At 42.7% G+C, this 25,045-nt stretch overlaps 1 protein-coding gene across 17 annotated transcripts in view; it reads left to right on the top strand.

Annotated features, from left to right (window-relative positions):
• SRPK2 (SRSF protein kinase 2) overlaps positions 1 to 25,045 on the top strand; it is a 243,025-nt gene that overhangs the window by 198,831 nt on the left and 19,149 nt on the right. For 16 of the 17 annotated variants that reach the window (XR_004486584.2, XM_033439348.2, XM_033439338.2 and 13 more), the window contains 8 exons: positions 2,761 to 2,869; positions 3,596 to 3,683; positions 3,906 to 3,993; positions 6,301 to 6,407; positions 13,938 to 14,103; positions 15,241 to 15,266; positions 16,756 to 17,002; positions 17,612 to 18,094. Coding sequence is in view for 16 of the 17 variants with exons in the window: in XM_033439348.2 (XP_033295239.1) it covers positions 2,761 to 2,869; positions 3,596 to 3,683; positions 3,906 to 3,993; positions 6,301 to 6,407; positions 13,938 to 14,103; positions 15,241 to 15,266; positions 16,756 to 17,002; positions 17,612 to 18,094 (1,314 nt within the window). In the remaining variant the exon portion in view is untranslated. The remainder of the gene's footprint in view (positions 1 to 2,760; positions 2,870 to 3,595; positions 3,684 to 3,905; positions 3,994 to 6,300; positions 6,408 to 13,937; positions 14,104 to 15,240; positions 15,267 to 16,755; positions 17,003 to 17,611; positions 18,095 to 25,045) is intronic. The other variant, XM_033439324.2, reaches the window with a different exon arrangement.

Raw genomic sequence — 25,045 nt, 5'->3', positions numbered from 1 at the left:
TGGATGTTGAAGCGGTTGGTGTGGTCTGCCTTGGGGAGATGTGCTCCGCCCTCTGGTAGCCTGAGTGTTAGTTACTGTTCTTTGAGAAGAGATTGAAAAATGTTCGGGAAGACTGTCATTTCCTGTAGAAATCTGGGGGTTAGGATGTGACAATATGTGGACTGCAGATTTGAAGTTGTGTACGTCAGATTTTCAAAATAAAAATTAGGATATGTTTGGGACTTCCCTGGCAGTCCAGTGGTTAAGACTCCACACGTCCAATGCAGGGGGCGTGGGTTCAATCCCTGGTCTGGGAAATAAGATCCTGCATGCTGCGCGGCAAGGCCAAAAAAAAAAAAAAAACCAACTTAGGATATGTTTAGTGCTTTCAGTTGTTTTTATATTTGTGTTTAAGTTTTACTTTTATGCACCTCTTGTTAGTTGGCCTATTTTCTGGCACAATATTCTCAGTGTGAGGGCTCTTGAAATAACTGGACTAAGTAATTTCTTTTGTTCAACTTTCAGTCCCGTTGAGAAAAGGAAGGGCTGTTCTTATGCTGTGATTATACTGGAAATAGTGCTTGTCTATCTTAGGTCACATGTACACACTCTGGCTGTTCAAGAATTCAAATCTGAAACATAAAATAGCGGTAGAGGTTTCTTCTCTTTATGCATAATTAAATTAGTTTTAAATTTAGAAACCTTCATGTTAGCAATAATATGCAATTAAGTGGTAAGTAGCTTTCAGTTAAACTATCAAGTGTTCCTGTTTAGTAAGACCAGGAAATGGTCTTCTGGGTATTAAAAATGGAGTGCATTTCTTACTGGTGCACAGAGTGTGGTGGTCTTTGGAGTCAGACCCAGTTTGCACCCCTGAACTGACTACTTACTATCTCTGAGACTTTTGCCCACTTCAGCAGTGTAGAAATAATAACACATGTTGTAAGAAACAGTAGACCTGAGTGTTTCCTAAATACTTTGTGCTGTGAAATGTGGCTAGTTCCTTGAAGAAATGGTTTTGTGAGCAGACCTGTCTGGAATTTGTAGCATCCTGTTTTCTTGGAGGTTCCCATTGTGTGTTAAGACACTGGGCTCTGAGAACTACTTTGGTGAAGAAATCTGCTTGCTTTGTTCAGCTAAGCATTTCCCAGGCAGAACTTCTCCCTTCTTCCTTCCCCGCCCCTGCTCCCTCCCCTTGTGGGAAGTCTGCAGCATGCTTCAGTTTACTTTTGTTTCATGGATCCTGGTTTTGAAAAGAAAGTGCTTAGCACAGTATCCCGAATTTTACTTGAATAATGGTAGATTTCTTTTCGTCCTTTTCATTGTTAATTTGAATGATTTAAACACTGTTGTGAACTCAGAGCCCACTTTAGTTTTGGTTTAGCCTTGTATGTAAGTAATAAGCCATTTTCTCTTCCAGTTTTATTGAGATGGAATTGACTTAAGCACTGTGTGAGTTTAAGCAGTACAGCCTAACGACTTGACATCTATATATTGAGAAATGATTACCACAATAAGTTTAGTTAACACCCATTCATTCATTTAATAATTTGCTATATTTTATTCCTAATTTACTATTTCAGTTATGTCTTTTGCCCAAATTGTTGTTATAGACTTTGATATTAAAATCCAGGAAAAGCAAGTGTGGTATGAGAGTAAGAATCATAGAAAGTTAGTATCTGGTCAAATTCCTGCTTTACTAATTCAACACAGTTTAAATATTCATCAGCATTCATAATACTTCTTGAACTGCTACTCCTGGCCCTCTGTTAGATATAGTGGAGGATGTGATTTAGATGCTTCCTGCTTTGAGCCTCTCAACACTAGGCACAAAACATCCATGTCTTTCTTGAGTGATTTGTAAGAATTCTGCAGATGTAAAAAGTGAGAACATTTTTGCAATAAATAGAGCAGTAGATGTTAAAGAATGAAATGTAGAAAAGTATTTTTTTAAGGAAATAATTGGAAGAGATATAGAACGAATAAAGTAAAATAGAGATAAAAAGAATAAAAGAGTAATTTTATATCCAGAGATGTTTGCTGCTAACATCTTATCTTCCCAGACTTTTTCTTGTGTGTTTCACAAAAAATGGTATCATATTACGCATGCTACTTTGTACCCTGCTTATTTTGTTGATGATGTCAAGTGAAGGTCTTTTAGATGCCTGTGAAGCGTCCTTACCTCCCCAAGAGTCAACCTTAACACTGGGTGCTCTCTCTTGCTCTCCAACCTGTTTCCTGGCAGGAGCTTTAGGCTGAGGAAGAGTGGTGAGAGCAGCAAGTTCTTTTGGTGGGTAAAGTGTCATATATTATATAATTCCTTGTTGGCTATGCATAAACTCTTGGTGTATGCGCAACTCTGCAGAGTCCACATCCTTTGTTTCGGTGAGTTGTGTTATACTGACCCTGAAAGATTTGCATTTAACTTGTTGCTTAGAAGAAAAAAGATTGTTTAGAAATGTCAAGAGCTAGAATATACATATTATATACAGCTAGACTTACAGATAAAACCTCCAGTTATTGTTACAGCGTGCTGGGTGGTTCATTGCTTTTCTAAGTTAAATTAAAAAAAAAAAGCCTAAAAGAAAGACATAGGGGGCATTTTTCTCTTGATGAAAGGTAGTCTTGAAAAAATGTTGTATTATTAAACATGTTTTTAAATCTGATTTTATTATTTAGAGTTTTATTTAATGGTATCAGGAACTGACAAGGAAGAACGAGTTTCCATTGCTAGTTTTCTGAAATTTAATTTTTTTCTTTCTTTCTTTTAAATAATAAAAGGTGGCTATCATCCAGTGAAAATTGGAGACCTCTTCAATGGCCGGTATCATGTTATTAGGAAGCTAGGATGGGGACACTTCTCTACTGTCTGGCTGTGCTGGGATATGCAGTAAGTGTTCCTTGTCATTCGTGCTTTTGATTCCTGGTCTGGTTCAAAACATCTTCATTTTACAACAAGCTAAGGCTGAGGAGCACACCTGCTTCTGTTGTGGCATGTAAAGCGCACAGCACAGGCCTGCCCCACCCCAGACTTGCCCCTCTCACTTTGAAGTTCATTTGCCTGTCATCTTTAAATATTAATTTTCTTCTGCCTTTATATCTGAGGCTTATTCATTGTAATTGCGCTACACTCGGGTCATATTGTTTTTCTAGTAATTCATCCATACCAGAAAAACATTCAAATATAAAATAATAATGTTTAGGCCTTTCCAGTCAGTGGGTTTCAACTCTTTTTGAAAGCCATGACCCATAATATGAAACTGCATCCTTAGAGTACACGTACACATGTGTAGTGTGTGTGTGAATTGAAACAAAAGTGTTATAATACTTGATCTTAACCATATGTGATGAACTCTGACATCTATCTAGTCGACTTGATTTTTATGAGGACAAAACAAAAACACAAAGCAAAGAAGAGATTGATACATGAACCCACTGCTTTACCGTAACCCCACAATTTGAAAAGTACTATTTTAAAGGAAAGCTTATTGAAAGTCGCTATTTATTGGAGTTTATTAGAGTTCATTATGATGTCTAGTTTATTAGTCTAGTTTATTAGAGTTATTATAAATGATCACTTCTGTTAAAATTTTTTTAAATGCATTTTTTTTTTAAGGGGAAAAAGATTTGTTGCAATGAAAGTTGTAAAAAGTGCCCAGCATTATACAGAGACAGCCTTGGATGAAATAAAATTGCTCAAATGTGTAAGTACTACAAAAATGTGAATGATATCAGAAAGGTTAATGATGAAATTTCACGGAGGGATTTTTCTGGGTTTTACTAAATTAATTGAATTTATTATTTGTAAGTTCAGATACTGAATCTTTTATTTTTTACAACATTTATTAAACAGTTTTGGTTGGTACAATGGAAATGATTTTCAGTCTTAAACACTTCTGTTCTTGAATTCATTTTTCTCTCTATAGGTTCGAGAAAGTGATCCCACTGACCCAAATAAAGACATGGTGGTACAGCTAATCGATGACTTCAAAATTTCAGGCATGAATGGAATACGTATCCTTTCTGATGGTTCTGTTGCTTCCTAATGGCTGAATTATACTCTAGTTTTTCTTTTTACTTTTAAAAAGTGGAAATATTTTAAGCCCTATACACTTGTGTTTGCTGATTCACTCTCCACATGCAGGCTCTAGCGTCTTCGTGTTATATGATTCTTGAAAGATGAAAGTTTCTTAGTTATAAGGTGAATTGTTCCTTTTGCTTTTTGAATCGGGAGGCCTTAGTTCTGATTCTGGAAAAGAAGTGTGTCCTACAAGTGGAGCAAGGGCATCTCATGACCTCCCTTTCTCTTTTGAGGATGTCAGTTTTAATTGGGCTGCTGTTATATTGTTTGCATGCTTAGTAGTTTTGGGGGAGGGAGGGCTCAGGAGGAAGTGAATGGGGGTAGTGTGGAAGGAGCTCTTATCTTTACCCTCCTCCTGCCCAGGGCATTGGTAAAGGACAGCCCCAGGGGTCGCAGTGACAGCAGAATAACGTGTAGCTCAGAGCTTTTGGCACAAGCGGAGAGAAGAGATGATGCCTTTAGTTTCCAGAATGCTGTTTCCATATTTTAGTATTGGATCCTCTGAGATAGCCCTGTATGGGCCTGATCTAAGCAATACCTTCATTCCCCAAGGTTCAGGAATACCGAACCGTGTATTCATTATCTTGTGACTGGTGAGTGCCGGGTGTGTGTCAAGAGCCAGGCTCTTCTCCTCCTTCCTGATCTTTTATTCTTTCCTTTATCATGTTTGGAACAGATCCAACATTTTGATATTTGACCTGTTCAAGCTCCAGAACCTGAGGACAAAGCCTTCTCCCAGCTTACACCCCAGAATGACAGCCTGTTTCTGCATCTACTAAGACTTAATCCCATAGGGAAGCACTTTCTTCACACCCTATGTATTTGAGGAGGTTTTTATATTTCTTCTAGAGATCAGATTTGAGGATACTAGCAAGTTCTGGTGACTGCTGATGTTACCTCACCCTTTGCCTCAAGATCCTTTCTGCTAGCTGCAAAGTACATTTTCCCCTCTTGATAGATAGAAAGATAGAGCTGGTCCTTCTCTGCTCCTGGTCTCCAAGTGAGCCTGTTTGTTTATGTGCAGGCAGGGTAGCCCTTCCTCTTGCATCAGATCTGGGAGGCAGTTCTTAAGACAGCTGATAGAGGGTTTCTTTGGAGAAAACACCTGATTTGTAGGTAAATGCAGGGATTTTTTTTGATATATATTGAATACGTTCCAGGGGCTATTTCTACTGTTAAGTAGTCCAGATTTGTCAATGCTTTGAGAACACTCAGGTCATTATTTAGAAGCCATGGGCTTCGGCTCTATGCCTGCTACTAACTTTAGACCTTAGTTGCCATTTTTTTAATGAGCTTGGGAAATAGTAAGGAACTTCTAGCTTTAGATCATCTATGCCTAAGTCTGTAGCACATACGCTGTCCAGTGTCATAGAAATATTTTTCTTATTTTTATTAAAGATATTTAAAGCAATAGTTACTATGATGATGTGGTAGATCCAGATATTGTAAAAAATATTAACTCATCTGACCTTCTTATAGGCCTGTATATAGGTCTCCAGGGCTGAACAAAATATTCTCAAAGGGTTTCAGAGCCATTTAAAATCTTTCTGTATGAATGACATGAATATATTTATATGAGGGAATTTGGTGGCTCACAGTTCTGGAGGGTCAGTGGTTGACTAGAATTTCTATTAAAAAACAAAACAAAACAAAACCCAGATTCCTGAGATTTCATTATTATAGGTTGGTCTTAATGGCCATGCCATGTCTTGTGATCATACATCCTTAAAAACTTAAAAATTGATCTAGTGACCCAGTGAAAGATACTGTTGAAGGAAAAGATTAAATGTCTTCACTGTGTTTGGTAAATTTCTGTTTTATAAAGTGTTTTATGTGATATATAGGATAGAAATTTAGGTAGGCAGGCAGGACACTTAAGGCGGGAGAGTTCTCTATTCTTTTCCTCATCAGTTTCTGTGAGGTTTCAGTCCTGCTCATTTTCGTTAAGGCTGATTGTCAGAAGAAGTGTGCTTGAGAGCGTGGGTAAGTGTGGGGTTGAGTCATGACTCTGCCACCTTTGGGTGGTATATCATGTATGGCACATGGTAGGTACTTAGTATATGTTAGATCTTTTTATTTAGGTAAGGAACAGTGAATGACCACTTCTGGTATTATTGATAGTATTGAAGTTGTATTTTATAAAGAAATAATTGTTTTGCCAAGTGCCACAATGATGCTGCTTTTAGTAATTCCATCACTGCAGGAAATGTATCCAGAAATGATCCTTAACCCTGTCCCAGATGTCTGCATGGTCTTTGAAGTGCTTGGCCACCATCTCCTCAAGTGGATCATAAAATCCAACTACCAAGGCCTCCCAGTACGTTGTGTGAAGAGCATTATTCGACAGGTGAGGCTTATGACGGCAGCCCCCAGCTCCCAATACCTAACTGGCTAGCCTTTCAACGCGAATTCCTGTCTTAAAAAAAGACGAACAAAAAAAAGCATGCACGGGCTTCCCTGGTGGCGCAGTGGTTGAGAGTCCGCCTGCCGATGCAGGGGACACGGGTTCGTTCCCCGGTCCGGGAGGATCCCACATGCCGCGGAGAGGCTGGGCCCGTGAGCCATGGCCACTGAGCCTGCGCGTCCGGAGCCTGTGCTCCGCAACGAGAGAGGCCAGAACAGTGAGAGGCCTGCGTACCGCAAAAAAAAACAAAAACAAAACAAAACAAAAGAAGCATGCGCACATATATATCTCTCTCTCCAGTTTTAGAAATAAATACATATATCACAGTGCATAACATTTTGAACTTATTAAATCAATTTTGTATTTAGTTAATGATAAGCCATTCTGTCTTGTAAAGGGAGTAATATGTAAATGTCAAGCATATATTTCTTTTGGCATATGGATCTTTTTTCAGGTAAGTGATACAGTAAAATGAGAAATTGTTTTATCCAGTATCATTACTACGAAATGTCCCACTTAGTTCCTTAGAAAATAATACAGAAAAAAACATATAATGTATTGTTGTGTTTATTTGCTATTTCTAAGTATTTGGATGAAGGATAAATGGAAAGTTATTTAAGGAATGTTTAAGTTATATATGGAGTATTGTATTTGTACTTCGTTCAATTGCCTTGACAATAGAAAACCTTCCGTTAGTGTGTGGTTCAGTGTTGATGCTGCAGCAGATATTTATAGAATGGAAGTACACACATATGGAAGATTTCCTTCTAATTAGAAATGTTTACCAGATTCAGTTTTCTGCATGGAACATACCAGTCTTTGACTCATTGCCCTTAGAGCCTAAATTAGGAAAGTTGCAGATACGCTTTATTCTGGATTACCTATTCTGATATAATGGATAATTACCATGCATATTTCTGCAGAGTAAGTAATATCAGGGAGGTTGCTTGGTTTGCTTGAGAAGAGGACTAGTTGGTTTGGAGCCCATTCCTTGTCCCCAGGCCCAGAGCTTGAGGTAGACCTGCCTGGGGGTTCTAGACCTGAAATACAGACCTTGATCCATAATTCTTTTTTTTTTTTTTTTAATATTTATGTATTTATTTGGCTGCATTGGGTCTTATCTGCGGCACGCAGGATCTTTTGATGCGGTGAGCAGGCTTCTCTAGTTGTGGCATGCGAACTCTTAGTTGAACCACTGGAATAGAGGAAAGTGTAATGAGTACACTTAAATCTTGGCAATAGACTTAATTTCACATTCTAACTTTGGCACTTACTACTTTGTGACCCTGATCAAATTACTTAACTTCTGTGAGCCTGTGTCCGCATTTGTCACATCAGGATGATAATGCGTAATTTGTGGTTTTATTGTGCAGATGAGTTTGGAGGGACTGCTGATAAAGCTTTCAGCATGGTGACCAGCACAGAGTAGCCATCCTGTCTCCCCAGCTGCATACTCTGAGCACCGGGAGTCCCAGATTACGTATTGTAGGTTTCACATCTCTTTGTAGCTTCCTTCACGTCGTAGGAAGTCAAGAAACGTTTCTGAGAGGTTAGCTTTCCCTAAATGAAAGAAGAAATGTATGTTCCTCTTATTCTTACTGTACAAAGTGGCTGACCTTTCTGTGATCTGAAGGGTTTGTAGATAAAGGTTCCCACTTATTTTTGAAAAGTCGCAGCACAGTTGAATCACTTGCTTTTCCAGGGTTTCCTATACACTGTTATCAATCTTTTGATCAGTTCTTAACTCTCCTTGTTTCGCCCTGGTGACCTTGTGCAGGGTCAGGAAGGGCCATCCTCTGGTTTCTGGTGATCGTGGTGAAGACACCCCTTGCCTCCTCCAGGCTGCTTCTGTGGCCTCAGGCGTGGGATGTATTTGCCCCCCAGCTTTCATTTCTTTTTCTTTTAAAATCAGCTTTATTGAAGTCTATTTTATGTTCAGCTTTTATTTCTAAAGCCGAAAGAAGAAAAAGGGTGCTGTGTTGTCAGTGTTTGTTATTTGTGGTGCATTCAAGGTGTGCCACAGGTGATGGGGTTTTAAAATGCTGTTGCTGTTCTTTATATTTTTTTAATTAATTAACTTATTTATTTTTGGTTGCGTTGGGTCTTCGTTGCTGCACACAGGCTTTCTCTAGTTGGGCGAGCGGGGGCTACTCTTCGTTGCAGTGCATGGGCTTCTCATTGCGGTGGCTTCTCTTGTTGTGGAGCACGGGCTCTAGGCATGCAGACTTCAGTAGTTGTGGCACGAGGGCTCAGTAGTTGTGGCAGTGGGCTCAGTAGTGTTGTGGCTCATGGGCTCTAGAGCGCAGGCTCAGTAGTTGTGGCGCACGGGCTTAGTTGCTCTGTGACATGTGGGATCTTCCCAGACCAGGGCTCGAACCCGTGTCCCCTGCACTGGCAGGCGGATTCTTAACCACTGCGCCACCAGGGAAGTCCCTGTTGCTGTTCTTTAAACGTGGCTTTTATTTTCTTCTGTACTCGAAAGGGTAGCCGATATTTTACTTTTTAAAACCTTATGGTTTAATTCATTGCCGTGTCCAGAAACCTTGTGAAGAAGTGGCTGCTTGCCGTTAAATGAAGCTTGGTAAGGGCAAGGCTCTGAATTTGGTGACTTTGCTACGATACGTAGGTACAGCGTGTAGCTCTGGATTTTTGAGTTATCATTAACTCTTTCTGTTATCATGCTTGTCACTATCATTTATTATGCTCTTTCAGGCATTCACAGTTTTAAGTGCTTCCTTTGTATTATGCTGTCTATTCCTCACCACAGCTTTGTGAGGCCAGAGGTGTTCTTACCTTCACTCTGAGGAAGGTGTTAAAAGTTTTCCACAGGCCCCCAGTTACTGTGGGGAATCAAGACTGGATTACAGGTGGTGCAGTCCGGAATCCATGCTCTTGACTGCCAGGTAGTGTGAAATGTCTGCATAGGAAGACTGGGGAGCATTTTAAATGACAGCATGTCTTGTGAAGAGGATGCATTCATGTCTCTGTTTGTGGAAATGGTTTACTTCTACGTTTGTCTACGTTTAGTATTTATTTACCATTTAAATGATCTCACTGGTCCTTTTGTCAATGAATGCATTATGATCAAGCCAGTATTGCTCAATTTTAGAATAGAAAATTAATTTTAAGTTGGTAAACATTTTTATGTTCTTGGATTTGATCAGTGTGGTAGTACATATGATTCTGTACTAACTTGGAATTCTCCTCCTCAAAATGTTGGGTATGCAGCTCAGAAATTCGGGGAAGTCGCTCCTTCAAGGGAGTTGACCCCCTTTCCCAGCTCATTCCTCTGTGCTTCCTCAGCGCTGGGCGCAGTGTTTTATCTTTCATCCTGACGGTGTTCACGAGTGAAGTACAGCTGCTGAATTTTCTCATTAGTTCTCACTAGTCAGAGTTAGAAAGAAGGAGCAGAGGGCGATTTCGGGACAGAGCGGATGAGGACAGTGTCCCCTGGCTCTAGTCCTCTGTGCGTGAGGCAGGTATTCGCCACACTTCTCCATTCAGTCTGGCATGTGCTCGTCTGAGCAGCTTGTAGCATTTACCTCCTGTCTGTCCTAGCGAGGAAGAGAGATCCGGTGGGTGCCTTCACTTTCCAGTAGCAAAGCTTCTGGCTTGAGGAGAGCCCTCTGCTGTCTCGCTCCACCCCTGCAAGCATCAGTGTCTCGGAGCAGTGCTGCCTGTCTGGTTCCCCACCCCCCCACCCCCACCCCACCACCCCCCCCCCCCCCCCGGCGCTGCGTCACAAGGCCTTGCCCCGTCTGCTCGCCCTGTGTCCTTTGTTAAGGTGCCCATGTTGTGACCAGAGTCAGGAGACACTGTGGACAGTTGCTGTCCTTGTGTTCCTCTGTGCATTTTAGAATTTGGGAGGAAGCTCACTCTGGGTGGCCAGCAGGCCAGGGAGACACCTTCAAGTGAAACCTCCACATTAATTATTCCCAACTCCCTCCTTTTATGTCTGCGACGGGACCTATTTCTAGCATGCCGAGGTGGAGAAGAGCCAGTTTATGCTGTTAACACCATAACAGACAGTCTCTGACACGGTTCATAGGTGCCTAGAAGAAACGTTAGAGACTGTGCTGACCAAACCCTTGTTTTCTGGCTGAATTTGAGGTCAGGGAAGGGGAGCCATAGCTAGTCAGTTTCTGAACCAGAGCACGGTCTCCTGGCTCCCAGCCCGGACTCTGCCTCCAGGTCTGCACTGCTGCTGACTCACATGCAGAAAACTGGCCCCGCCCCGGGGTGTGATCTCCGTCCCCTAAGTGGGATGCAGCCCCGTCAGGGACCCCTCTGTGGCTACGCTGATCGCCGACTCCTGGTCAAGCGGATGGCAGCCCAGGGTCTCTGCAGCCTGTGCTGCCTCCTGCTGGTGAGGCTAAGTATGGTTTGTAGGCAAGAGAGACATACTGTGATAAGACAAGTGAGGCAACAGAGGTCTATCCTGGGGCATGAAGCTTGCTTGATTCATTGATTGATTTTTTTTTCACGATCATAATTATTCAGTGTAAATGGTTGTAAGATTGTCCATCATTATTGTCGGATTCTGGATTCTGGGGTGCTTAATTGCTTTAAGTTCACTGGCTGTAAACAGAAATACTGTTTTTGAAAATAAACCATTCTTCTTATAGCTAAAGATTTTTTTAAAAATATATTAGTCTAGAATTAAAAGGATCAGAGTTTTATCAGGTAGAGCCCATTCATATTATAGATGGGGGAAATGAGACCCAGAGAAATTTAATAAGTGACTTAGAAATTTAATAAGTTATGGTTATTAAGTCAGTATCAATACAAGTCTTCTGACTTAGTTCATTTCTACCATTTAGTTTGAATTTCCTGTGAGCTAGACCGTGTATTTGTGAGTTTTCCATACATTATTTCTAATTCTTACCATATTTCTGTCTAATGGATATGTTCCCCCTTTTATAGATATGAAAATGGAAGCTCAGGCAGCTTAAGTACCTTGCCTAGGGAATGAGTGATTGAGCAGTAATACAGGAGTGGTCTGAGTCCCAAGGTCGTGATTTAACAGTGCGCCATGCTGTCTCTTAAGTGTTTCCTTTAAGATTTGTGTTATCTTAATTGACTTAATTTATCCCGGTGATAGTCTGTTCCTTATGTTCATTGTCAGACACAAGCTGTGCTTCTTGAGGAAGGTTAACCCAGTTGAGTGCAACAGCCAGTATTAAAAATCTGGAACCTTAAATTCTTACTGAAGACACTTTGCTCCTCTCAAGTGCCTCATTGTCCTTGGAATTCATTTAACACCTTTGGATACTGGATCACGTTAACTCTTATCTGAGTAGCTTCTCACACAGTAAAACAACCTAAGAACTATGAAAGAACTAAGGTGGAAAGTTAGGAGCAACTTGTGCGTGGGTGGTGGTGAAAAGATATTTTTGGAAAGATGCTGACATTTTAACTTTGAGTTAATATATGATGATTGAAATGAAGTTTCAGTTGGAATAATTTAAAACAGTTTAAAGTTTCTAAAAACTCTTAATTCCTTTTACTCCCGCAGGCTGGAAGTCATCAGTGTACCTGTCCATTAATTTATTGTACTTGTCATAATTTCTCTTGTTATTCAGATATAAAAACTCCACATGATATTTCAGTTTGTTGAGAGAAGATACGTTAATGACATACAGGCTCGTTGGATTGTGTTCCCTTCAGGATTATAACCTTATTCTCTATGGAAATATATAATGATCTCTTTCTTCCTATTGGTTCTTTGACATTTTAAACATAATTTAAATATATTCTAATCGAAGTATTATCTAAAACATTCAATATTAATTCTAAGGTAAAAAGTCAAGGCCCAATGGAGACAAGGAACTTCTATTGCTATGTGTCAGACATCTAGAAGGGTGTATGGTCTGTTACAGGAGCTCAACTGTTGTTCAGTCAGTGAAGTCATGTAAAAGTATTTCCAAGGAAAAGTTTTTTTAGATATGTGTGGGGATTTTCATCTTGTTTAAGAGATAGGTCTCCCTTTCATTTTCTTCTGAAACCCCTTTCCCTTGACTTACTAATGTTTTGTCGTCTGTTAAGATTGTTTAGCCAGGAACTCAAGGTAGACAGGAGCATTGGGTTTTTTGCTGAGAACTTGTCAGAGCTGATTGATATTATATATCTTCTGCTTGTCTTTTTCTCACTTCCTTGTCTAGTGTCGTCAAGGCCCCTAAATGACTTAAAATGTTTGAATGAGGATGTTTATCAAATGTTAATGTTTACTGAGCTTGTAGAGTTTCTGATGTATGGGAACATGAACTGTAGTTTTTAAATATTTTTTTCCTTATGGAAAGAATTGCAGCAATTCCCCTCTAATGGAAATAATTCCAGAAAAGCTTTGGCCTTGCATTTAGGTCACCATACTCTGTAATTTTTGTGATATATATGATATGTAAATGATATATATAACAAGTACATGAGTATCTTGGCTCAGCATTTTCTTTTAGTTCAGTGCTATAGTGTTGCCTGGATACCAGGGCTATTTAATCCTCCTTTCCTGCAGTATTAAAAATGTACACACATCATTAGCCATTATGGGAATGCAGATCAATGAGATACACACTTCACACCCAGTAGGGTGACTAAAATAAAAAGACAAGTATTGGCCATGATGAAAAAATTGGAATCCTCGCACGTTGCTGATTGGAGTGTAACATGGTGCAGCCATAGTATAAAACAGTTTGGCAGCTCACTGAAAGGCTAAATGTAGAGCTACCGTATGACCCAACGACTGCACTCCTAGGCATATACCCAAGAAAAATAAAAAACATATGTCCACACAAAAACTTGTACATGAATGTTCATAGCAATATTATTTATAATAGCCATAAAATGGAAACAACTCAGATATTCATCAAGTGAACGAAATGTGGTATTTTCAATGGAATATTATTTGGCATTTAAAGAAATGCGGTATTGATACATGCTACCCTTGGATGAACCTTGAAAGTACTGTGCCAGTTACAAAAGACCACTCTGTATCATTCCACTTATATAAAATGTCCAGACCCAGCAAAGTAGATTAGCGGTTGCCTAGGGCTGGAGGAGTTGGGAGGAGAGGGGGAGTGACAGCTAATGGGTGTACAGTGTTTTCTTCTTTGTGTGATAAAAATGTTCTAAATTAGATAGTGGTGAGGGCTATACATCTAGAAACCATTGAATGGTACCTTTAAAAGGGTGAATTGTGTGACATGTAAATTATACCTCACTGAAGTTGTTATTTAAAAGAGTATATGTATAGATGCGTTTGCTTCCATGAGCATAAATTATCTCCAGGATGATACACATTGCTTGCTTCTGGGAAAGAGCTGGGATCCTCTGGGGGCCGGGGTGGGAGGAAGATTTTTACTAAAACCCTTTGTATCCATTGTATTTTGTACCTTGTAATGATTTTAACTATTTTACAAACAAATGTTAAATAATAAATGTATTAATAAGTCATCTCCTCTCTTGATTTCACGTGATCAGGTCCTTCAGGGGTTAGATTATCTACACAGTAAGTGCAAGATCATTCATACTGACATAAAGCCGGAAAACATCTTGATGTGCGTGGACGATGCATATGTGAGAAGGATGGCAGCCGAGGCCACCGAGTGGCAGAAAGCGGGCGCTCCTCCTCCTTCGGGGTCTGCAGGTGAGGGCTGAGCCAGCTTTGTTTCAGTCTGTGCGGGGCATTGAGAGCCTGCCAGGTTGTACACTGGGGGCAGTTGAGTCAGATGTGTATGTATTAGGGGCTTTTGTAAGAGCCTGATGACTAGAAGCAGCTAGACCTTTTTCTTAAGCAGGAAGATGCCCCAGTTAAGTTATACTTTAATGTTTGAATTACTTTGTCCTCCCTTAAAAGGTCATTGAATTCTTACCTGCTGCTTCATCTCCTTGGAACACTGTCCTGTGTTGCCCACTTCTCTGCAGAGGACTGTCTCTTATAGCAAGAGGTCTCATGTAGCCGACGTTCAGTCGTCAGAGTGCTTCCTTGACTCCAGTGAGCACAGCTACATCAATCTGAGTCTAGCTGGTGGATTTAGAATTAGTTTCAAAAGACTTCAGGGTGGGAGAAGACCAGCTGACTTGAGTATTGGTGTATGTAGTTTAATTTCTGGTTTTCGCAGTGTCGTGGTGGCAGTGAAGTGTGGACGGTGCTTTCACCCTCTCTTCACGTGCTGTCTGCCCTAGTGTGTTGTCAGGCAGGCACGAGGACTGCAGGGCAAAAGCCCTCTGTCTGCCTGGGGCTCTTGGGACATGCACCACTTCTGAATCTCGTTTTCTAACATCAGGGTGTTTTTTAGATCACGGAACCATAGTCTATCAAGCTTCTGACACTGGCCAAGTCTGTTCATGTGATTTCTAGAATATTTGCTGCAGTATTGGACTTAACTTTAGTTGTATAAACTTGTGAAATAGTTTTCAAACATAGTTGTGTAAGTCATTTCATTGTCTTTAAACAAATTTGGTTGGATGACTCTTCTCCATTTTCTTATCAGTCAGTGCTTTGGGATTGTCTGTTTTTGAAATGAATGCGTATTTAATTTTAGATAAGTAAGAGAAATGACTCCATATGAACCACTATGGCTTTGCCTTTTAAGAGCCAATCATTTGTTTGAGTTGGATAAACTTTAGGTCTCTCTGATTCAGAAGTTTTAATATTTAACAGTTGTTGAAGCTGCATAGCCATTAAAAGACAGTAGTTATTTCATTTTACAGTTCAGATTACCTACATAAAGATAAGTATCTATTTCACTCTAAATGTTCATTTTATTTTGTTTTGTTCTAGTGAGTACTGCTCCACAGCAAAAACCTGTAAGTACCTACACATATACTTATATTCACCTCCATGTCAAAAGTGACTATTCATTATTGAACTTTTCGAATTGTAACATTAGTTTTTGTTTCTTTCTGCAACAATTTTTCATTAAGGATTGTTCGGGGGAATTGGTTGTGCATTTTTTTGTTCCTTTCTCAATCACAGATGTTGTAATGTATTTTAATATAAAAGACAGTCATGTTTATAAATGCTGGGTATCCTTGATTATGTAAGACAATGTTTTGATAAGGGGAAGTGATTTTTGGAGTTGGGGGATAATTAGAGCTGTCCCAAATGCTGTCTTTGTTTTCCTCGTGCACTTTCTGGAGTGCTCTTGGCTGGGTCTGGTAAAATGGGAGGTTATAGAGATAGGGTTTTAAGAGTGATTGTTCCCAAAACACTTTATATTATTTCTGATCTGCCTCTAAGTTACCTGTTTTTCTGAAGCTGCTGTTGTGATTTTTTTACTTCCAGGTAGTAGTTAAATATGAAAGAGTATTATCTTTGTGGTCCTGTCAGAATGCTGAGTGTGAGCAAATGAAACAAGCTGTTTGGAATTAAATCCTACCCCAGCGGAGCTAAACCTGGCTTGGTTCCAGTCGAGCATAGAATATATATATATATATATATATATATATATGTATGTCTTGAGTTGCTGGGTCATCTACAAGTTTTAAAAGATCTTTATGAACCAAAAGCTTTTGGAAGGAAATGTGCAGAACTTCAGAGTGCTGCCAGCAGCCCTCAGTTTGGAATGGAAGTCTGAGTAGGAGAGGGAGACGTAAGAATTATTCCACCTGGCCTGCTGAGTTCTGCTGTGGCTCGAGCAGCTTGTTTTGATTATTGACTCTGTGAAAGACTGGAGGCTCTCGTTGCCAGTACTTTCCAAGTCAGCTCGCCATGATCGGAGGCAGACTGAAACCATGGCTTCTTCTTTTTTCCCTTTACTTCATGTGCTCATTTTTTACAGTTCCTGCAGTCCTGGCTGTTGATAACGGCTCAGTGTGTGAGACCCAAACACAGACAGTGCTGTTGACCAACAATGAATGAAATACACCTGATTTGGCAGGCAGTTGAGTAAGACAGTTAAGGAGAAGGGGACATTGTTACTTTATAGACAGGCAGCAGCACATAAAACTTGCAAGAGGTGCTTCTTGTTTAAAGGCAAGAGTATCTATCTCAGCATATTTAGTTCTTTCTTAGAGTTTAAAGGGGAAAGACTTGCTGCATTTAAGCTATATTCCTCTAAGGCCAAGACCTGGTAGTAGTCCCGTTACGTGATATTAGCACTGGTTTCTTTTTTTCTGGTTTTGCTGTAACCCTAACCGTGATGTGGATCTCATGTCTGGGCATGTGATTTTAATTGAATGCGACCTGAGAAAAACAGCCTGTGTTGGTATTTGCCATGCTGCCAGCACTTACGCTGTTGCATGGTGCTTTAAAAAGAAGCAAACTGACCTGTGGTATTTTCTTAACATGTTGTAGATAGGAAAAATATCTAAAAACAAAAAGAAAAAACTGAAAAAGAAGCAGAAAAGGCAGGCTGAGTTATTGGAAAAGCGCCTGCAGGAAATAGAAGAATTGGAGCGAGAAGCTGAAAGGAAAATAATAGAAGAAAACGTCACATCAGCTGTACCTTCCAATGAGCAAGATGATGAATACCACCCAGAGGTGAAACTAAAAACAGCAGGATTAGAGGAGGCAGCCGAGGGTGAGACTGCGAATAACAATGGTCAGTGGAATCTGGAGACAGGGCTGCATAGGAGCCCAGGAGCTCCCACAGTAGGGACCCGCCCGGTCACCACGCAGGGTGACTTGGTGCTGCGCTGATGCTTCAGACAGGAGGGTGGTTTCTCTCCAAGGCCTTGTTGGAGAGCGTGGGGAGTTGTTTGGTACTTGCTTTGTAAAATGTGTGCCAGAAGTATGTTAATATTTCAAAATAGTTTTTTTTTTTTAAATGTCAAATGTCTGAGAAACACCATGTCTTTATCATGCTAACGATTGTCCTTCATTTTGTAATTAAGCTTTTACTTAACGGTAGTGTACCCTCAGACTTTTTCTGAAGATTATAGAGGAGAGGGTAGAAATGGAAGTACAGCTCCATTTATGCCCATTTTCCCAAAGAGCTAACTTTTTCTAATAAGAGTAGGCCAGTTATTTAATAAATGAAAGATAAGATTTAGAATACCTAAAGATTTTACCCTGAGAGCCAAGAGGTGTCTGCTCCGTAGCACATGAAATTAGCACATTCGAATTTGTCTCTTGTTGGAGGAGATAAGTGCCTACTGCACTCTGTCACGGAGAGAGACAAGTTCTCATTCTTACCCTTCAACTTTTTAAGGCGAAGCTGAGGACCAGGAGGAGAAAGAAGACACTGAGAAAGAAAACACCGAGAAAGACGAAGACGATGTTGAGCAGGAACTCGCGAATGTAGACCCTACTTGGATGGAATCACCCAAAACCAATGGCCATATTGAGAATGGCCCATTCTTACTGGAACAGCAGCTGGACGATGAAGACGATGATGAGGAAGATTGCCCAAATCCCGAGGAATATAACCTCGATGAGCCAAATGCAGAAAGCGATTACACATATAGCAGCTCCTACGAACAATTCAATGGTGAATTGCCAAATGGACGACATAAAATTCCTGAGTCCCAGTTTCCAGAGTTTTCCACATCGTTGTTCTCTGGGCCCTTAGAACCTGTGGCTTGTGGCTCTGCACTTTCTGAGGGATCCCCGCTTACCGAGCATGAGGAAAGCAGTCCATCCCATGACAGAAGCAGGACGGTTTCAGCCTCCAGCACTGGGGATTTGCCAAAAAGTAAGTGTCCCTTCCCATCAGGTGTCTGCTTTCAGTGGTCCAAGTGTCATACCCTTGACACATGCTGTGAAGGGAATTGGCTGGAGATGGTAAAGCCGTGTATGTATGCGTTAACCATTTTCATTTTATTACTTCTGTACTCATGAATAAGTTAATGTAATTTTAAATGTATTCTGTGCCACTAGGCTCTCTCTTTCTCTTTGCATATCAGGTCCCATTTCTGAGTTTTTTCCCTTGTAATTTTAAATATATTCTGTGCCACTAGGCTCTCTCTTTCTCTTTGCATATCAGGTCCCATTTCTGAGTTTTTTCCCTTCTTCCTGTCTTTAGCTAGTGATCATACATTTGCAGAAACCTTCCAAACCTAGCATCTCACCCCTGTAGCTTTTTAGCGTGTGTAGTTTAATTCACAGTTTGTACTTCCACCTGACAGTGTTATATTTAGTTTTTGGTTTTTTGTTTTGTTTCGTTTCTATTCAAGGAATAATGTGCCTGCTCTTTATTTGTAGTGAGGAGGAAGTGTCTTACTTTATTTTGATAGCTGTTCTTGATTATAAGACTCTTCTTTTGACATTTTAAAGGAAGCGGTGTGGGTTTAAATGTGGTGATGATGATGTATATATATCAAAACCTGATTTTGAGGGTGAGTGCCACATGACAGATCTCCGCCTGTGGCATGCTAGGGGACTTCAGTAGGCAAACCCTGGGTGTCACACACAGTTGGTCTCCATTCTGGCCCACAGTGGAAGAGCTCAGAAACCTCCTCTGCTCCCTCTGCTGGCAAGAATGTTAACACATGGTGAGTCAGTTGATGAGCCGGCCCTGCAAATAGCTCAAGATGTTCTGCAGCCCCTTTGATTCCAGTAGCTGAGAGACCTGCAAAGCCTTCTCTGTTACTCATTGGCCACAGCTAGTCATCCTAAGGATATATATAATTTTTAATTGGACAGACACATTCTGCTCCTGTTTACCTTTACCCTGACCAGAGGGTTTGAAGGTGCTTAATGAAATGCCTTCACGAGGAATGTAGCCTCATCTGAGGAAAAAGCCACCTCTGTGTCTCCTTTACTCTCATTCTGCTCCCATATTACTGCTGACACTTTTGGTTACCGAGCGCATGTGTGTAGGGGTGTCTCCCCACCTAAACAGTTCTCCGGCAACAGCTCGGTGTCTTGCAATTGAAGTGAGGTCTGACACTACTTGGAGAGAGTGTCAGATCCCAGGGTTAAGGGCTCAGTCTCACAAGACTGTGTCGGTCTCCCCCTGCACTCCCCCCACATCCATCCCAAGTCCATGTTGTCACCTGTGCTTCTGAACAATCGGCTGTAAATCAGAGGTTCCTGTGACGCTGCCCTGGGGCTGGATTAATTTGTTAGAGCAGCGCAGGGAACTCAGGAAAACAGTGTACTTGCTAGACAATCAGTTGATCAAACAAGGATGTAAGTCAGGAACATCCAGATGGAAGGGGTGTGTAGGGCATGGTGGATGGGAAAGGAGGGAGGCTTTCACGCTCTTGCTAGAGACACCACCCTTCCTGCAGTCTCTCACGCATTCCTTCATATCGTGGGCTCATGGATTTTTTTTTCTCTTTAATTAACACATCGAATTGTGTGTTATCGTTTACAGCTTTTTTTTGAATGCCAGGATTATCCCACATTTGGTCTGTGTGAGCCGCCTCAGGTTGGCTCTTAAGTCCTTTTGACAGAACCCCGTTATTCCTCAGGTGCCCCCTTGCTCTTCTAGAACCATGTGCCCAGGTTCATACTTTCCCTGCCCCAGGCTGGAGTCGGCCATGTCTCCAAGTAATTTTTGCTATTGATATTTTTAAAATGTTTTTTATAATGTACATAATATATAGGAACAGTAATATGTGAAGTTCATAAACATGCACATATTGAAATGAGTGTTCAAACATCTCTTACTGATGGAGTAAACAGTGAAAAGGTTTAGTAATCTCAAGTGTAGCGGAGTCTCTTCCCCATTTATTTTTGAGACATAATAACAAGTGTCTGTGTGAACGTGGCATGCTTGCTCATGCTTCTGTGCCTTTGCTGACTCCCTCCCTCCTGCTTGGAGTGCTTCCTCCTGTGTGTTTGGGCACACCTCTTTTCTTCTGTTGGGTCCTCACTGTGTTCCCTGGCAGATCCCAGTTCTTGTTCCCCTCTTTTCCTGCTGGTCACACTTTTCTTCACTGTGTGTTAGTTGTTCGTTTCCACTGTCTTCCTCTTCACTAGGATGTAAATGCTTTGAGAGTGCTGTGTATTTCCGTCTTTGTATCCTCAGAATCTGACTCAGTGCTAAGATAAGCATTTATTGAATAATGAACCAACAAATCAGTGATACCTGACTATATTCTTCCGTTCTTCCCGTTCTCCCACCTTTGCCCATTCACAGTCGGAATTTTACTTTGTCCAAAACACATTCTGTCCCCAGCACCCTGGCTGTTGCGTGAATATTGCATCAGGGAGAAATAGGAGGTCTGTTTTTTTCATTGATCCTAGTCTCTTACCAAGCTGACCTTTTCGTTGATCCAGTCATTTATTTGGAGGCCCTCGGCTTGGGTTTGCAGCCTGGTCTTTGGATAACCGTGGACAGCCTCCCGCAGGGGAGGTGTTTTGTTTCCTACATGGAAGGGGTATGGTCTAGAGACTGGAAGTTGGCCACCAGATACTACGAGAACATGAGGCGAGAGAAACATCCTTCCCTGAGTTTGTGTAGATCCTTGTCGTTATAGCAGAATGGATACGTTAGGAAATAGTAGAGGAAAAGCTGGGGCCACAATGAGAAGATTGAGAAAGAACTTACATGCCAGGCTAAGGATGTGAACTTCTCCCTGGAGTAGTTTTGTAGCCATTGAAGGTTGAGAAGAGGAGGGTTCCTCTTGGGTTATTACTGCTGGAGCCGTAGCACGTATCTGGGCTCAGCACATCTGAAGCACAAAGGCCTGGGAGCAGGGTGGTACATGCAAGGTGTATGTTGAATCCTTTCCCCCTCGCCTAGTAGTGACCATGTCAGTGGCGGTGCTTGGCTAGGCTGCTGGAACATGACTCCACACTCTTCTCACTCCACTGTTGCTCCTAGTCTGTTCCCCAAGGAACAGTCCCGAGAGAGCCTTTTTTTTTTTTTTTTTTTAGCGGTACGCGGGCCTCTCACTGTTGTGGCCTCTCCCGTTGCGGAGCACAGGCTCTGGACGCGCAGGCTCAGTGGCCATGGCTCACGGGCCCAGCCGCTCCGCAGCATGTGGGATCCTCCCGGACCGGGGCACGAACCCGTGTCCCCCGCATTGGCAGGCGGACTCTCAACCACTGCGCCACCAGGGAAGCCCCCCGAGAGAGCTTTTGAAAGCACATTCCACCCCCCCACCGTGTAGCATAACCCGCAGAGGCGTCATTGTCCAAAGCTTACAGCCCTGTACTGTCCGTCCCGGCCGCGCTCTTTCTGGTATCGTTCCCCACCCGCCTCTATGTCCCCTGCTCATTCTGCCCCTCCCACACTGTCTTCTTTCTGAGCTTTCTCAAGGTTGCAAGCTTGTTTCTGCCTCTTGGCGCTTTCCACTTGCTGTCCTCTCTGCCCAGAGCTTCTCTCCTCTGTGCCTCCCTTTGTTCAGGCCTCTCCTCAAAGGTCACTTTCTCAGAAGAGACGCCGTCTGCACACCCGCCCGTGGCCAAACACCCTCATCAGTAGCCGTCTCCTTCCTCGGCTGTGTTTTTCTTCTTAGCATGTAGAGCTGCTTGACATGATGTGTGACTCATCCATTTTATTTATCACCCGTATTCCCAGCAAGTGCGTGAGTTTCCTCATTTGGGATGTGGTGGCGGAACCTTGTATGTCTTGTTGATTCTCTTCCCAGTGCCAGGGCAACGTCTGGCACATAGAGGGCACTCAGTAAATACTCACAGTACCTATTTGTGAACAACTAGGTCAGGTTTGGGCATTAAGTCTCCTAGTTCTGCTCTTTCTTTGGGCTGGTACTGAATCTCCTGCATATAAAGAGGGTACTCATGCCTTCCTTGTAAGGATGTTTTAAACATAAAAGTGTCAGTGTGGGGCTGCTTCATCACTGAGCCGGTGGGCCGGCTGCCATTTTCCTGGTTCCTAGGATCACCTCAGATGGAGTGAGTACAGTGTCACCCAGAGACCAGGTTATCAGAATGACTTCAGGACTCCAGCCCTTCCTGAAGTGAAGTCTTCCCGCCTCTCTCTTCCCACTTTTCATTCCCTCCTTGGTAGAAGCAGAGAGCAGGGAAGAGCTGTGGTAGTTGCATGATAGTGCCTGAATCACGGGAGGTGATCTGATTTCTGGGCAAAGCAGAACTCGTACGACTGCACAGCAAGTGTGGCTGTCCCTGTGTTTAAACGGGCCTTTTTGAGTGTTGTACTCAGGTAACCTTTTACAGATTACCTAGAGCAGGAAACTAGCACGCTGGGAAAAGAAGTGCAAGTGGATTCTCTTTTACGTCCTTTGCGTTCTTAACACAGTTAAAATTTTGAGGTAAATTCCCTAGTATCATCTGGAATGCATCGTGCGCCTGGTAACCACGCACAGACACAAGCTAGGAGAATAACAGCATGTGACCAGAGACTTGGTCTAGTGCTCGTAAGTGAGGGATATTAAATACAAAGAAACTATACAGGTGGCCCCTGAATTAACCATGGTTCGATTGTACGATGGTGTGGAAGCGAAACGCACTCTGTAGAAGCTGTGCTTCACATCTTGAATTGTGATCTTTTCCCGGGCTAGCGATACACTGCACGATCCCACCTTGTGATGCTGGGCAGCCACGCGATCACACGAGTGGACAGCTGGCACAGGTACCACCACTCTGTGCCCAGACAGCCCTTCTGTCTTTCACTTTCAGTACAGGATGCAGTAAATTACATGAGATATTCAACACAGTTTATTATGAAATGGGCTTTGTGTTGTTTTTTTGCCCAACTGTGGGCTAACGTAAGTGTCCTGAGTGATGTTGAGGTTACTAGGCTCAGCTATGACGTGTGGTAGGTGATGTGTAATTAAATGCATTTTGAACTTATGATATTTTCAACTTGAGATGGGTTTTTTGGGACATAACCCCCATCGTAAGTCGAGGAGGATCTGTACTGGAGGTGTGTGATGTTGTGTTTTTAAGGTGTTTTTCCTCTAGCTGAAGTGACTCGTGTGTGATGTCTTTAGAACAACGACTGGAGGAGGGTGGCGGTTTCAGATCCCCTCTTTCCACTCAAGCACCCTTGACGGCAGCTCACTCAGTCAGAACCTGCCGCTTCATCCTCTTCTCCTGCCAGGCCTTTGATCTCAGTGGTTTGCAGTGCTGGAAGCCACGGCTTGGCCTCCCATCCTCTCTGTGCCGCGGGGGCTTTGGCTGGTCCCTCACTGGCCGTTTAGAAGCCCTGGCCTCAGAGGGTGGTCTGGCTGGTGGCAGGCAGGAGGGAGCCTCTGGATCTGGCCAGCCAGGCGCTGTCGTAGCTCTCCTGTGTTTGGTCTTTTTTTCATTTGTATTTTTTGGCGGAGGAGGGGTGGTCCCTTCCTCTTCCTCCTTTACTGGGAACTGAGCCTCAGAGTTTAAGTCATTTGCCAGAGTCTTGTAACTTACAGACGTAGAAACAGATTTGAATCCAGTTCTGCAAACCTCACATTCCATTTTCTTGCCTGCCGAGTCTTCTTTACTAAATGACATGAGGGATTCATCTGAGCCATTTCCGGTGCTGGCCATCCGTCTGTTGGGCCGGCATTTTTATGTTTCTTCTAGAACTCGGTTTTGCAGCCCTTCCCTGCTCGGTGTGAACACCTTGCCTCTTCGTGTGTGTCTTTGTGCTGCCGTCCTTCTCATCATTTCTCATTTCCTGTGTTTCTTCTCCTCGGCTCATACCTGGCCTTTGGTGAGGCCTCACTTTGGTCAGTGCCCTCTTAAAGAGGGACGTGGTGTGGGGCAGATAGCAAGGAGGGAACGTGTGGGCCTGGCTGGCTTGGGTTGGTCCGTAAGTCTGAGGAACAGGTCTTGAGGGTTAAAACGTTGCCAGAGTTCTCTTGCATTTTCTGGCCCCTCCTGGGGAGCTCTGTGGGCGCCCTGGGTCCTGGGTGCGTCGCCTACTCCCTGCCCTGCTCACGGCGCATGCAGCCTGGCCTTGCCGCCCACCTGGGGTGCCGAGCCCCACAGCACGGGCCTACCCAAAGGAGGGACAGTCATTCCAGCAGTCCCCACCTTCGAGTGAGCTCAAGGGTGTTTAATATTCTGCACTGAGCGGGCTTTTCTGTTTTGTCTGTGAGTACCATTTCAGAATTACTTCTGAAATGAGTGAAAAGCCATGGTTACATCTCATCTTTACCGGAAATCCCAGCTTGCCGGTCAGTTTGAGGTTTGATGGAGCTGCTGAGTCACTTCAGCATTTTCTGTCTGGGCCTCACCACATTATGCTTCTTTGTCACTGCCCCCTGGTTAACTGTGCTTTCTTGCAGGCCTGGTCTGTGCTTATCTGAAAAGCTTCTCTGGCCCCGCAGCCCTGAGAATCCCGGCCCCGTGCCTACTGTTGAGAATTCCTCAGGGTTCCTGGGGGTTGAGAGTGGCTTGGGTATTTGACAAGTCTGTGAGGGACCTCAGAGGGCCCGGGCCGTCTCAGGAGACCTCTGTTCTGCAGTGTTACATGTCCACAGCTAAACCAGAATTGACTGGTCCCTGCCCTTAATCTGTATTTGTTAATCGGCCATCATCTAACTCTTGAGGTCTTTGTGCTCGGCCCAGGCAGAGAGAGAGGTGAGGGCTGTGGGCCACTTAGGAAGGGATGGGCACCCCCTGGGGAGCGTTCTCTCTACCCTCTCGTTAAGTAATAATGCACCTCTGAGCTAGACGTGGTCCATTAGGGAACTGGCGTGGCCCAATGAGGAGCAGCTAAAAGATACAGGAACCAAGCAGGGATGACCTGCTCGGTGAAGGATGGGGAGAAAAGAGGAGGGGC

The sequence above is a fragment of the Orcinus orca genome, chromosome 9, assembly GCF_937001465.1.
Source record: "Orcinus orca chromosome 9, mOrcOrc1.1, whole genome shotgun sequence".
Taxonomy (NCBI): domain Eukaryota; kingdom Metazoa; phylum Chordata; class Mammalia; order Artiodactyla; family Delphinidae; genus Orcinus; species Orcinus orca.
Note: the sequence above shows the minus strand (reverse complement) of the source record. Positions and strands in the feature narration are given on the sequence as shown.